This window comes from Hemiscyllium ocellatum, chromosome 10 (assembly GCF_020745735.1).
Source record: "Hemiscyllium ocellatum isolate sHemOce1 chromosome 10, sHemOce1.pat.X.cur, whole genome shotgun sequence".
Classification (NCBI taxonomy): Eukaryota; Metazoa; Chordata; class Chondrichthyes; order Orectolobiformes; family Hemiscylliidae; genus Hemiscyllium; species Hemiscyllium ocellatum.
The window spans coordinates 19212357-19224965 of record NC_083410.1 but is presented as its reverse complement, the minus strand read 5'-3'; the positions used below and the strand labels follow the sequence as shown (position 1 = coordinate 19224965).

The following is a 12609-nucleotide window of genomic DNA, read 5'->3' as shown; positions in this document are numbered from 1 at the left end:
AGTCACATCTTAAAATGAAATCGGATTTGATCAATCATAAGCTTAATTTTTGCAACTGGTTACTATTGTTTAGTCACAGGCTGCCAATGCTCTTTAACAAAACACATTTAATCACACAAAAGGAAAAAAAAGGTTTATGTAATTATCTACATACATAAATTAAAAGATCTTACATCAAGAAAAAGGAAAACTCAACTTTTTATCCCCCAGCAATATCCTTTCCAGACTTTCAATCCCAACTTAACTCTGCAATTTCTTTCTTAACTGACACTTTCCATTGGTGATGGCCAACAGTCTTCTTTACAGATCTAATTGCTTAAGCCACTTCTCAATTCTAACACTTGAAAACAAACTCTTCCTGTGCAGAAATCCCACAAACTAAATACTCTGTTGCAAGATTTGGATAAACTATTCTCTGAAGTGAGATGAGCTCAAACTAGCCCTTGGTCTGTTTTCTCTGAATGGTCGCAAAGTTCCACTTTGTGAGCACTTCATAAATTAACACTATAGATATTCGTTGAACAGGAAATTCGACGTTTCGGGCATAAGCCCTTCATCAGGAATGAGGAAAGTGTGTCCAGCAGGCTAAGATAAACGGTAGGGAGGAGGGACTTGGGGGAGGGGCGATGGAGATGTGATAGGTGGAAGGAGGTCAAGGTGAGGGTGATAGGCCGGAGTGGGGTGGGGGCGGAGAGGTCAGGAAGAAGATTGCAGGTGAGGAAGGCGGTGCTGAGTTCGAGGGAATCGACTGAGACAAGGTGGGGGGAGGGGAAATGAGGAAACTGGACAAATCTAAGTTCATCCCTTGTGGTTGGAGGGTTCCCAGGCAGAAGATGAGGCGCTCTTCCTCTACCGTCGTGTTGTTATGTTCTGGCGATGGAGGAGTCCAAGGACCTGCACGTCCTTGGTGGAGTGGGAGTGGGAGTTAAAGTGTTGAGCCACGGGGTGGTTGGGTTGGTTGGTCCGGGCGTCCCAGAGATGTTCCCTGAAGTGTTCCGCAAGTAGGCGGCCCGTCTCCCCAATATAGAGGCGGCCACATCGGGTGCAGCGGATGCAATAGATGATGTGTGTGGAAGTGCAAGTGAATTTGTGGCGGATATGGAAGGATTCCTTGGGGCCTTGGAGAGAGGTAAGGGAGGAGGTGGTGGTGCAATTTTTGCATTTCCTGCAGTTGCAGGGGAAGGTGCCGGGAGTGGAGGTTGGGTTGGTGGGGGGTGTGGACCTGACGAGGGAGTCACGGAGGGAGTGGTCTTTTCGGAACGCTGATAGGGGAGGGGAAGAGAGGGAAATATGTCCCTGGCGGTGGGGTCCGTTTGGAGGTGGCGGAAATGATACGCTGTATACGGAGGTTGGTGGGGTGGTAGGTGAGAACCAGTGGGGTTCTGTCTTGGTGGCAGTTGGAGGGACGGGGCTCAAGGGCGGAGGAGCAGGAAGTGGAGGAGATGCGGTGGAGGGCATCGTCGATCACGTCTGGGGGGGAATCTGAGGTCTTTGAAAAAGGAGACCATCTGGGCTGTACGGTATTGGAACTGCTCCTCCTGGGAGCAGATGCGGCGGAGACGAAGGAATTGGGAATATGGGATGGCATTTTTACAGGGGGCAGGGTGGGAGGAGGTGTAGTCTAGGTAGCTGTGGGAGTCAGTCGGTTTATAGTAGATGTCTGTGTTGATTCGGTCACCCCAGATAGAAATGGAAAGGTCTAGGAAGGGGAGGGAGGAGTCTGAGATGGTCGAGGTGAATTTGAGGTCGGGGTGGAAGGTGTTGGTAAAGTGGATGAACTGTTCAACCTCCTCGAGGGAGCACGAGGCAGTCCCGATACAGTCATCAATGTAGCGGAGGAAAAGGTGGGGGGTGGTGCCAGTGTAGTTGCGGAAGATGGACTGTTCCACATATACTACGAAGAAACAGGCATAGCTGGGGCCCATGGCAACTCCTTTAGTTTGGAGGAAGTGGGAGGATTGGAAAGAGAAGTTGTTCAGGGTGAGGACCAGTTCAGTCAGTCAAAGGAGGATGTCAGTGGAAGGGTACTGGTTGGTTCGGCAGGAAAAGGAAGAAGCGGAGTTCGGCGGGAAAGGAACCACCCATGCCCTTCACCTCCTCCATGATTTGCGCTTCCCAGGTCCCCAACGCCTTATCTTCATGATGGATATCCAGTCCCTGTACACCCCCATCCCCCATCACGAAGGACTCAAAGCCCTCCGCTTCTTCCTTTCCCACCGAACCAACCAGTATCCTTCCACTGACATCCTCCTTCGACTGACTGAACTGGTCCTCACCCTGAACAACTTCTCTTTCCAATCCTCCCACTTCCTCCAAACTAAAGGAGTTGCCATGGGCACCCGCATGGGCCCCAGCTATGCCTGCCTCTTCGTAGGATATGTGGAACAGTCCGTCTTCCGCAACTACACTGGCACCACCCCCCACCTTTTCCTCCGCTACATCGATGACTGTATCGACGCTGCCTCGTGCTCCCATGAGGAGGTTGAACAGTTCATCCACTTCAACACCTTCCACCCGGACCTCAAATTCACCTGGACCTCTCAGACTCCTCCCTCCCCTTCCTAGACTTTTCCATTTTTATCTCGGGCGACCGAATCAACACAGACATCTACTATAAACCGACTGACTCCCACAGCTACCTAGACTACACTTCCTCCCACCCTGCCCCCTGTAAAAACGCCATCCCATATTCCCAATTCCTTCGTCTCCGCCGCATCTGCTCCCAGGAGGAGCAGTTCCAATACTGTACAGCCCAGATGGCCTCCTTCTTCAAAGACCTCAGATTCCCCCCAGACGTGATCGACGATGCCCTCCACCACATCTCCTCCACTTCCTGCTCCTCCGCCCTTGAGCCCCGTCCCTCCAACTGCCACCAAGACAGAACCCCACTGGTTCTCACCTACCACTCCACCAACCTCCGTATACAACGTATCATCCGCCGTCATTTCCGCCACCTCCAAACGGACCCCACCACCAGGGATATATTTCCCTCCCCTATCAGCGTTCCGAAAGGACCACTCCCTCCGTGACTCCCTCGTCAGGTCCACACCCCCCACCAACCCAACCTCCACTCCCGGCACCTTCCCCTGCAACTGCAGGAAATGCAAAACTTGCACCCACACCTCCTCCCTTACCTCTCTCCAAGGCCCCAAGGGATCCTTCCATATCCGCCACGAATTCACTTGCACATCCACACACATCATCCGCTGCACCCGATGTGGCCTCCTCTATATTGGGGAGACAGGCCGCCTACTTGCGGAACGCTTCAGGGAACTCCTCTGGGACGCCCGGACCAACCAACCCAACCATCCCGTGGCTCAACACTAACTCCCCCTCCCACTCCACCAAGGACATGCAGGTCCTTGGACTCCTCCATCGCCAGAACATAACACGACAGTTGGAGGAAGAGCGCCTCATCTTCCGCCTGGGAACCCTCCAACCACAAGGGATGAACTCAGATTTCTCCAGTTTCCTCATTTCCCCTCCCCCCACCTTGTCTCAATCGATTCCCTCGAACTCAGCACTGCCCTCCTAACCTGCAATTATCTTCCTGACCTCTCCACCCCCACCCCACTCCAGCCTATCACCCTCACCTTGACCTCCTTCCACCTATCACATCTCCATCGCCCCTCCCCCAAGTCCCTCCTCCCTACCTTTTATCTTAGCCTGCTGGACACACTTTCCTCATTCCTGATGAAGGGCTTATGCACGAAACATCCAATTTCCTGTTCCTTGGATGCTGCCTGACCTGCTGCGCTTTTCCAGCAACACATTTTCAGCTCTGATCTCCAGCATCTGCAGACCTCACTTTCTCCACTACAGATATTCGACATGGCATTGAGCTGAAGTCAGAGTCATGGAGATTTACAGCACAGAAACAGACCCTTTGGTCCAACTCGTTCATGCCAACCAGATATCCCAACCCAAAGCTCGTCCCATCCGCCAGCACCCAGCCCATATCCCTCCAAATCCTTCCTATTCGTATACCCATCCAGATGCCTTTTAAATGTTGCAATTGTATCAGCCTCCACTACTTCCTCTACCAGCTCATTCCATATACACGCCACCATCTGTGTGAAGAAGTTGCCCCTTAGGGCAAAGATATGACACCTCCTCACCCTAACCCTATGCCCTCAAGTACTGGACTCCCTGACCCCAGGGAAAAGACTTTGTCTATTTATCCTATCCATGCCCCTCAATTTTGTAAACCTCTAAGGTCACCCCTCAGCCTCCAATACTCCGGGGAAAACAGCCCAGCCTATTCAGCCCTTCCATATCGCTGAAATCCTCCAATCTTGGCAATATTCTTGCAAATCTTTTCTGAACCCTTTCAAGTTTCACAACATCCTTCCGATAGGAAGGAGACCAGAGTTACACACAATATGTGCTTTCTTGAAAAAGTATATACAGTATTTAGTTCACCGTTCCAAATGAAATCCTGACTTAAAAAGAAATACTTGAGCAGGACTGAAAGGAAAGGACTGATCCATCTTAGTTCTATTTTAAAATCCCAAATAAAATCAGAACTAGAGGGCATAGGTTTAGGGTGAGGGGGGGGAACGATATGAGACCCAAGGGGCAACATTTTCATACAAAAGGTGTTACGTGTATGGAATGAGCTGCCAGAGGAAGTGGTGGAGGCTGGTACAATTGCAACATTTAAAAGGCATCTGGATAGGTATATGAATAGAAAGGATTTGGAAGGCTATGGGCCGAGTACTGGCAGGTGGGACTAGATTGGGTTGGGATATCTGGTCGGCATGGACAAGTTTGACCAAAGGGTCTGGTTCTGTACTGTCCATCTCTATGACTATGATAATATGTCATACACCTTTATCACAATGGGAACAGTGACATTCCTCAACCATATTTCACTATGGAAGGAATTTATTCAAAACACTTCTAAACAACAGGTGACAAAATGGGCTTTCAATTTTAAAGTAAAGGCAGATAGATTGAGTTAGTTCTGTTTGGTGTTTTTTCCAAAAAAAAAAGTTTCAGTAAGTCATTTGGAACAGTGGCCTCAATATAACCATTTCCCAGAAGGCATGTGATTTCACTCAAATTGCTAAATTAATACCGGTGGTGTTATGGATGGAATGCTTACATTGCTGAGTTTTACAACCAAAGGTCATTAGTTTAGCAAGGGGGAAGAGGTTTTTTTTACCTCTGTTAAACACTGCTGAAGAATTAAGAATCCTGTTTGGAAGGGAAAAAGTTTCTCCTAGGAGAAGGATCAAGCTTTTGTTAAGGAAAACTAGCCACCCTAGCCAAAGTTTTGTTAGTTTGTGGAATAAGAAGTTGGGAGAGCTTGTATAGGAGACTTCAAGCTGTTGGAACTAAGCAAGTTTAGGCCCTCAAAACTTTGAAAGATTTGTGATGACAACTCAAGAAGCAAAAGATTGCAAAACTAAAATAAACTGGGAAGATGCAGGTAAGCAAAATAATTTGAAGAATGGAGACATGGGCATACCCTGGAATGGAGTATCTTTGAAAACAATGAGAGGAAACACAAACGTTGTTTTCCTGTTTGTGATAAGATCCTTTTAACTTTTAGATATACAGCATTGTTTTATTTTGTAATAACTTATGTTCTGTTGTTAAAGAACATCTGCAGTCTTGTGTGACTATGTTTTAGTAACTAATCACCATGTTAACTAACTGCAAAAAATAAACATATGGTCAATCAAGCCAGGTTTCATTCTGGGATCTGATTTATTTGATATGGTTCTGACAAACTGTTGCCGAGCTAAAAATACTAGACTGGATTTGACAATGCTGACTGGATCTAATAAGATTGTAGGCAGGATCAGGGAATTGTTCTGATGGTCAAGTGGCAGCGGTGAGAAAACAGTTCCCAATTCAGTTGGCAGCAGGAGATTTAAGATAAAAAAAACTCATCCATTACCAATGGAAACCTCATAAATATTCAAAGTAAAACATTTAATTAAATTTAATTTGCTCAGACTTAATAATATCCCTGAATCAATTAAAATAACATGAGCCTTCAATAACCTGCCAATTAAATACTGGTGACTTTACTGTGGCTTAATTGACTGGTTATGAGCGCCTTTTGGCTTGCCGAATCAATAATAATACAAGTTTATTAAAAAAAGTTTAAAATAAGTTGATAGTTAAAAAGGCTGAGGAGTTGAGTGCCATAAGAAATGAAACACAAACCCATCCATGACTACCTGGTCAGGTCTACGCCCCCCTACAACCCACCCTCCTGTCCTGGCGCCTTCCTCTGCCACCGCAGGAACTGTAAAACCTGTGCCCACACTTCCTCCCTTGCTTCTATCCAAGGCCCTAAAGGAACCTTCCACATCCAAAGTTTTACTTGCACATCCACTAATATCATTTATTGTATCCGTTGCTCCTGATGTGGTCTCCTCTACATTGGGGAGACTGGGCGTCTCCTAGCAGAGCGCTTTAGGGAACATCTCCGAGACACCTGCACCAATCAACCACACCGCCCCGTGGCCCAACATTTCAACTCCCCCTCCCTCTCTGCCGAGGACATGGAAGTCCTGGGCCTCCTTCACCGCCGCTCCCTCACCACCAGACGCCTGGAGGAAGAATGCCTCATCTTCCGCCTCGGAACACTTCAACCCGAGGGCATCAACGTAGACTTCAACAGCTTCATTTCCCTTCCCTCACCCTAGTTCCAAACTTCCAGCTCAGCACTGTCCCCATGACTTGTCCGGACTTGTCCAACCTGCCTATCTCCTTTTCCACCTATCTACTCCACCCTGACCTATCATTTTCATCCCCTCCCCCACTCACCCATTGTACTCTATGCTACTCTCTCCCCACCCCCCCACCCCCCTAGCTTATCTCTCCATGCTTCCGGCTCACTGCCTTTATTCCTGATGAAGGGCTTTTGTCAGAAACGTCAATTTTGCTGCTTGTTGGATGCTGCCTGAACTGCTGTGCTCTTCCAGCACCACTGATCCAGAATCTGGTTTCCAGCATCTGCAGTCATTGTTTTTACCTCTAATATTTTGATGGTCTATCACTCGGCCATCTCAAAACAAACAAAAATTCAGATGTACATGTTTGTAACTTACCAGTACTGCAGACGTATATCAAGACGACGCAGAGGAAAATCAAGTAAAGCTTCAATCGGTCTTGTCCTCCACGCGCCTTTGAAAACGTTTCCCATGTTCTTGAAGCATATAAAAATATACTTTTTTTCAAGACCCTATCATTAGCTGTCACAGCTATTTGCACCCTTTCAGCAGGATTTGACTCCCGCAACCACAGCAGTACGTAAAAAATAGATATCACTTGACAGCCACAATATACACCAAAAACATGTGTAAAGGTGTAATTCTGAAGTAGCCATCCACTCAACAGGTATCCAACAGTCCCCCCAATATAGATCATTGATTGTACAATGCCAATACGCATAGTACGGTTCCCATCTGTTGTGATGTCAGCCACATAACTGAAGACACTGAGGAAAATGGCAACATAATTTCCAAAGATCCCTATTAATGCAGAGGCAAAAACACACCAATAGACAGACATTTGCTTAACCTGCACCATCACTATCAATACAGCCCCACCAAGTGACGAACCAATACTGGGTAATATCATGCCAAGTTTGCGACCTGCTTGATCAGACCAAGCACCAAGTAAAATTGATGGGGGTATGGACAAAATAGTCAACACAGCTGTGTAGAGAAGTAGAACATAGGCAGCTTTGCTCTGGGTAACGAGTGACTCTTCAGGATGAAGTGACAGATTTCTGCACATATCTTCTTTATTATATAGGTCTTCACAAATCTGCAAAACAAAAACAAACACATCATCTAACTACCTTTAGTTACGACCGAGCCCTCCACTATCACCTGTGGAAGGAGCGTTGTTCCGAAAGCTAATGTGCTTCCAATTAAACCTGTTGGACTATAACCTGGTGTTGTGTGATTTTTAACTTTGTACACCCCAGTCCAACACTGACATCTCCAAATCATTCAGCATTTTGATTAAGTATCTAAACATTTGTGTAGACCTGCACAAAGAAACTTTTGAAAACTTTGTTAGATTCTGGAAAGGTTCCACCAGACTGGAAAGTAGCAAAATATAACCCCTCTATTCAAGGGAGAGAGGCAGTAAACAGGAAACTATAATCCAGTTGGCGTGGTGTGTGTCATGGGGAAGTGTTAGAATCAAATCGCTCGTGCGGTCGCATTTGGGCATTTAGTAAGTCTCAAGACAATTGGGAAGCATCAGCATGGCTTTAATAAACATAAATCATGTTTAATTTGGGGATTGGAGTTATTTGAAGGAATAAAATAGTGGATAAAGGGGAGCATGCAGACATACTGCCCTTAGATTTCCAGAAGGCATTTTACAAGGTGCCACATAAAAGTTTTGTGCAAAGCAGAAATTTGTGGTGTTGCGAGTAACATATTAGCATGGATAGATGATGGGCTGGCTGACAGAAAGCAGAGTATAATAGTCTTGTTCTGATCAATAGGATGTGATGAATGGAGTACCACATTGTCCTGTACTGGAGCCTCAGCCTATTTTTAAGAATTTATATCAAAGATTTGGATGAAGGGAGCAAAGGCATTATAGCTAAATTTACAGGTGACACTGATAGCTAGGGAAGTGTTTTGTGAAGAAGACACAAGGAGGATGCAGACAGATATAGTTTGAAATGGCAAAAAAAATCTGGCAGACGGGAGTGTAACTGGGAAATGTGAGTTGACCACTTTGACAGGAAGAAAGAGTATTATTTAAATCAGAGAACCAGTGTAGAATTCAGAGGTGCAGATGGATCTAGGTATTACAGTGTATGAGCCACAAAGGTCTGTATGTAGTGTAGCAGATAATTAAGGCAGCTAGTGGAATCCTACCATTTATTAAAAGAGAAATTGAACAGAAAAGTAAAGATTTTATGCTTCAGTTATGTAGGTATTAGTGAGACCACATCTTCAATTCTGTGCAAAATTTTGGTCTTGTTAAGGTGCACTCGAGGATTCAGAGGCGGTTTACTAGATTGACACAAGTGAATGGATCGTCTTGAGTGTACACTGAGACAGACTGGGCTCTTGGACCGGAGTCTAGAAAAGCGAGGGGTGACTTGATTGAAGTATGATGATCTTGACGAGGTGGATGTGGAAAGGTTGTTTCTATTTGTGGGTGAATACAGAACCTGGAGGTACCTTTTAAAAATGAGGTAATAGAGTCATATAACTGTACAGCATGGATACACACCCTTCAGTCCAACTCGCCCTTGCTAACCAAATATCCTAAATTTATCTAATCCCATTTGCCAGCATTTGACCCGTCCCCTCTAAACCATTCCTATTCATATACCCATGCCAATGCCTTTTAAATCTTGTAATTGTACCAGACTCCATCACTTTCTCTGGCAGTTCATTGCATACATGCACCACTCTCTGCATGAAGTTGCCCCTCAGGTCCCTTTTAAATTTATCCCCTTTCACATTAAACGTATGCCCTCCAGTTTTAAAACTCCCCTATCCTCAGGAAAACGACCTTGGCTATTCACCCTGTCCATGCCCCTCATGATTTTTTAAACCTCTATAAAAAGGTCATCGCCCAGCCTTCAATACTCCAGGGAGGATAGTTCCAACCTATTCAGCCTCATCCAATAGCTCAAAACTCCAATGAAGGCAACATCCTTGTAAAGTCTCTTCTGAACCCTTTCAAGTTTCACAACATCCTTCCTGTAGCAGGGAGACCAGAATTGCATGCAGTATTCCAAAAGTCACCTAACCAATATCCTGTATATGACTTCCCAACTCCAATACCCAATGCACTGACCAACAAGGGCAAGCATATCAAATGCCTCCTTCATTACTGTCTACCTGGGACTCCACTTTCAAGGAATGTCATCCTTTTAGGGGACAGTTCAGAATGATTATTTTCTCTTGGGGCATTGTGCGATTTTCAAATTCCCTGCATCAGAACACAATGGAGGCAGACATTAAATATTTTTAAAGGTAATGGTAGATGGATTCTTGTTTAATGAGGGAATCCAAAGTAATAGATGGGAAAACTGGTATTTAAAACAAAATAAGTCAGTCATGCTCTTATTGAATTGCAGAGTAGGTTCAAAATGACGAAATGACCTACATTCCTATGAAAAATTTTATTTGCATGATGCAGTCTCCTTTGCCAGCAACAAACTACCAGCCTTACTGGAAATGATCATTTCCAAAAATAAAAAAGTAGTTTCTTCCATTCATCCATGTGTATCTATCACAACCATAGTAATTATATTTTTTAAAAAAGAAAACAAGTTAGAAGAACAAAACAATTTATATTATTTCTTTTCAGCAGTTTAGTATACTATTCTGATTAATTACACTTTATACTTTGTCCTATGGATAAGGCAGCATTTCAATGCAATGTACTCAGCAACATCTTGCAAATTGCAGAGCATTCATTTCCAGTAATAATTTGGACAAACCTGGCTGTTTTCTGTACTTGTTTGATTTTTAGGTGTTAAAGCAGTCAATAATATTATCAGACTTTTGATTGTTGCTGTACTATGGTTGCTGTTATAAATCTATAACCCAATTTTGATGTAGATATTGTGCTAAATACTGTGGCAAAAATTACACTTACTACTGATCTCAAAGTAAGCCATCTACAAAGGCCCAGTGAACTCTGTAGAGTATATTTCCAACAGCTGTTTAGATCTGGCACCAATTTAAGAGAATCACCAGGGATATAATGACATTGATGTCATCAAATCATGAGGGCATGGATATGGTGAAGATACAAGATCTTTTCCCTGGGTTGGGGGATTCCAGAACTAGAGAGCATAGGTTTAAGGTGAGAGGGGAAAGATTTTTAAAAAAAAAGGAACTAAGGGGCAACTTTTTCAGGCAGATTATGATGGATGTATGAGCTGCCAGAGGAAGCGGTGCAGAATGGTACAAATACATCATTTAAAAGGCATCTGGATGCATTATGAATAAGAAGAGTTGAGAGAGATATGGACCAAGTGCTGGCAAATCGGACTAGATTAATTTAGAATACCTTCTCGGCATGGAGAATTTGGACTGAAATGTCTGCTTCCATGCTGTATATCTCTATGATTCTATGACAATGGTATTGTGGTAACTGCCATAAAATTCCATCCGGTTCATTACTGTCTATGATGTACATCTGTATGACTTCAAACAGAAGATACTACCAAATCATATTAAAATGGGGGGGGGTGGGGAATGTTGTAGTGACATGGTCATTGGACAAGTAATCCAGAGGCACAGAAAATGTTCTGGGGACAGGGTTAGAATCCCAACATGACACTTCTGTGATTTGAATGCAATGAAGACTTGGAATTAAAAGCTTAATGAACTTGAGTGGGTTCAGAATGGGCTGCCAGAGGGAGTGGTGAAGGTTGGTATTATTACAGCATTTAAAAGTCACATGGATGGATATATGAATAGGAAGGGTTTAGAGGGATTTAGACTTAGTGCTGGCAAATTGGACTAGATTAGATTAGGATATCTGGTTGGCATGGACCAGTTGGACTGAATGGTCTATTTCTCTGCTGTACATTTCTATGACTATGACAATGGTTTTCTGGTAACTGTCATAAGATTCCATCTGGTTCACTAATATTCTTTAGGGAACTAAATCGTCCATTCTTACCTGGTTTGGTCTACACAAGACTCCAGGCCCACAGCAGTGTGGTTGACGCTTAACTGCCATCTGAAATGGTTTGGCAAGCCAGACTATAGTATCAGCCACAAAGACTCAAAAATAAAGAATGAAACCAAAAACAGACACCTGGCATTGACTAAGGTACCTGAAACAGCAATGACAAACTCAGCCCTGTCAACTGTACATAGTCCTCCGTACTAACATGAGGTCAAAATTGGGAGCTGGCTCATAGACAAGTCAAACGATAGTCTGACATAGTTATACTCACTAAATCATATCTTACAAACAAAGTCCCAGACAATGGCATCATCATCTTTGGATACATCCTGCCCCACTGGCTGAACAGATCCAGCAGAGGTATATAGTCAGGAAGGAGTTAGCCTGGGAGGCAGCAACATTGAACTCTGGACCCCATGAAGTCTCATAGCATTTGAGAAAGTATGGACAAGGAAACTTTCTGATTACCACATATCAAATCCACTTGGCTGATGAATCAGTTCTCATGTTGGTGGAAGCACTGACTGTGTCAGGGGTGCAGCATGTACTCTGGGTAGGGAACTTTATCACTAATCAAGAGTAGCTCAACAGCACCACTATGACCAAGTGTGTCAAGCCCTGAAGGACAAAACTGCAGGTGTTGTGGGAAACAACAGAAAAGAAAAACACATTTGACCTTGTCCTCATCAGCCTGCCACAAATGCATCTGTCCATGTCAATATCATTAAGCTTTACTACTGTCCTTGTGGATATGAAGCCCTGTTTTTACATGGAGGACAACTTCCATCATGTTGTCTGACACTACCACTGGGCTATCTGGGATGGACTTTGAACAACTCAAAACTGGGCATCCACAAGGACCACTTACTGCAACAGAATTTTGCTGCAATACAATATGCAATGTTACGTCATGGTAAGACATATCAGCCACTCTGCCATAACCAATCAAGCTAGGGG

General features: G+C 44.5%; 1 protein-coding gene across 3 annotated transcripts in view; it reads right to left on the bottom strand.

The window, feature by feature from the left end:
• The window catches only part of zgc:174356 (uncharacterized protein LOC100137120 homolog), a 90389-nt gene that overhangs the window by 66200 nt on the left and 11580 nt on the right, over positions 1 to 12609 (bottom strand). For all 3 annotated transcript variants that reach the window (XM_060830827.1, XM_060830825.1, XM_060830828.1), the window contains exon 2: positions 7071 to 7791. In XM_060830827.1, the coding sequence (XP_060686810.1) occupies positions 7071 to 7791 (721 nt within the window). The remainder of the gene's footprint in view (positions 1 to 7070; positions 7792 to 12609) is intronic.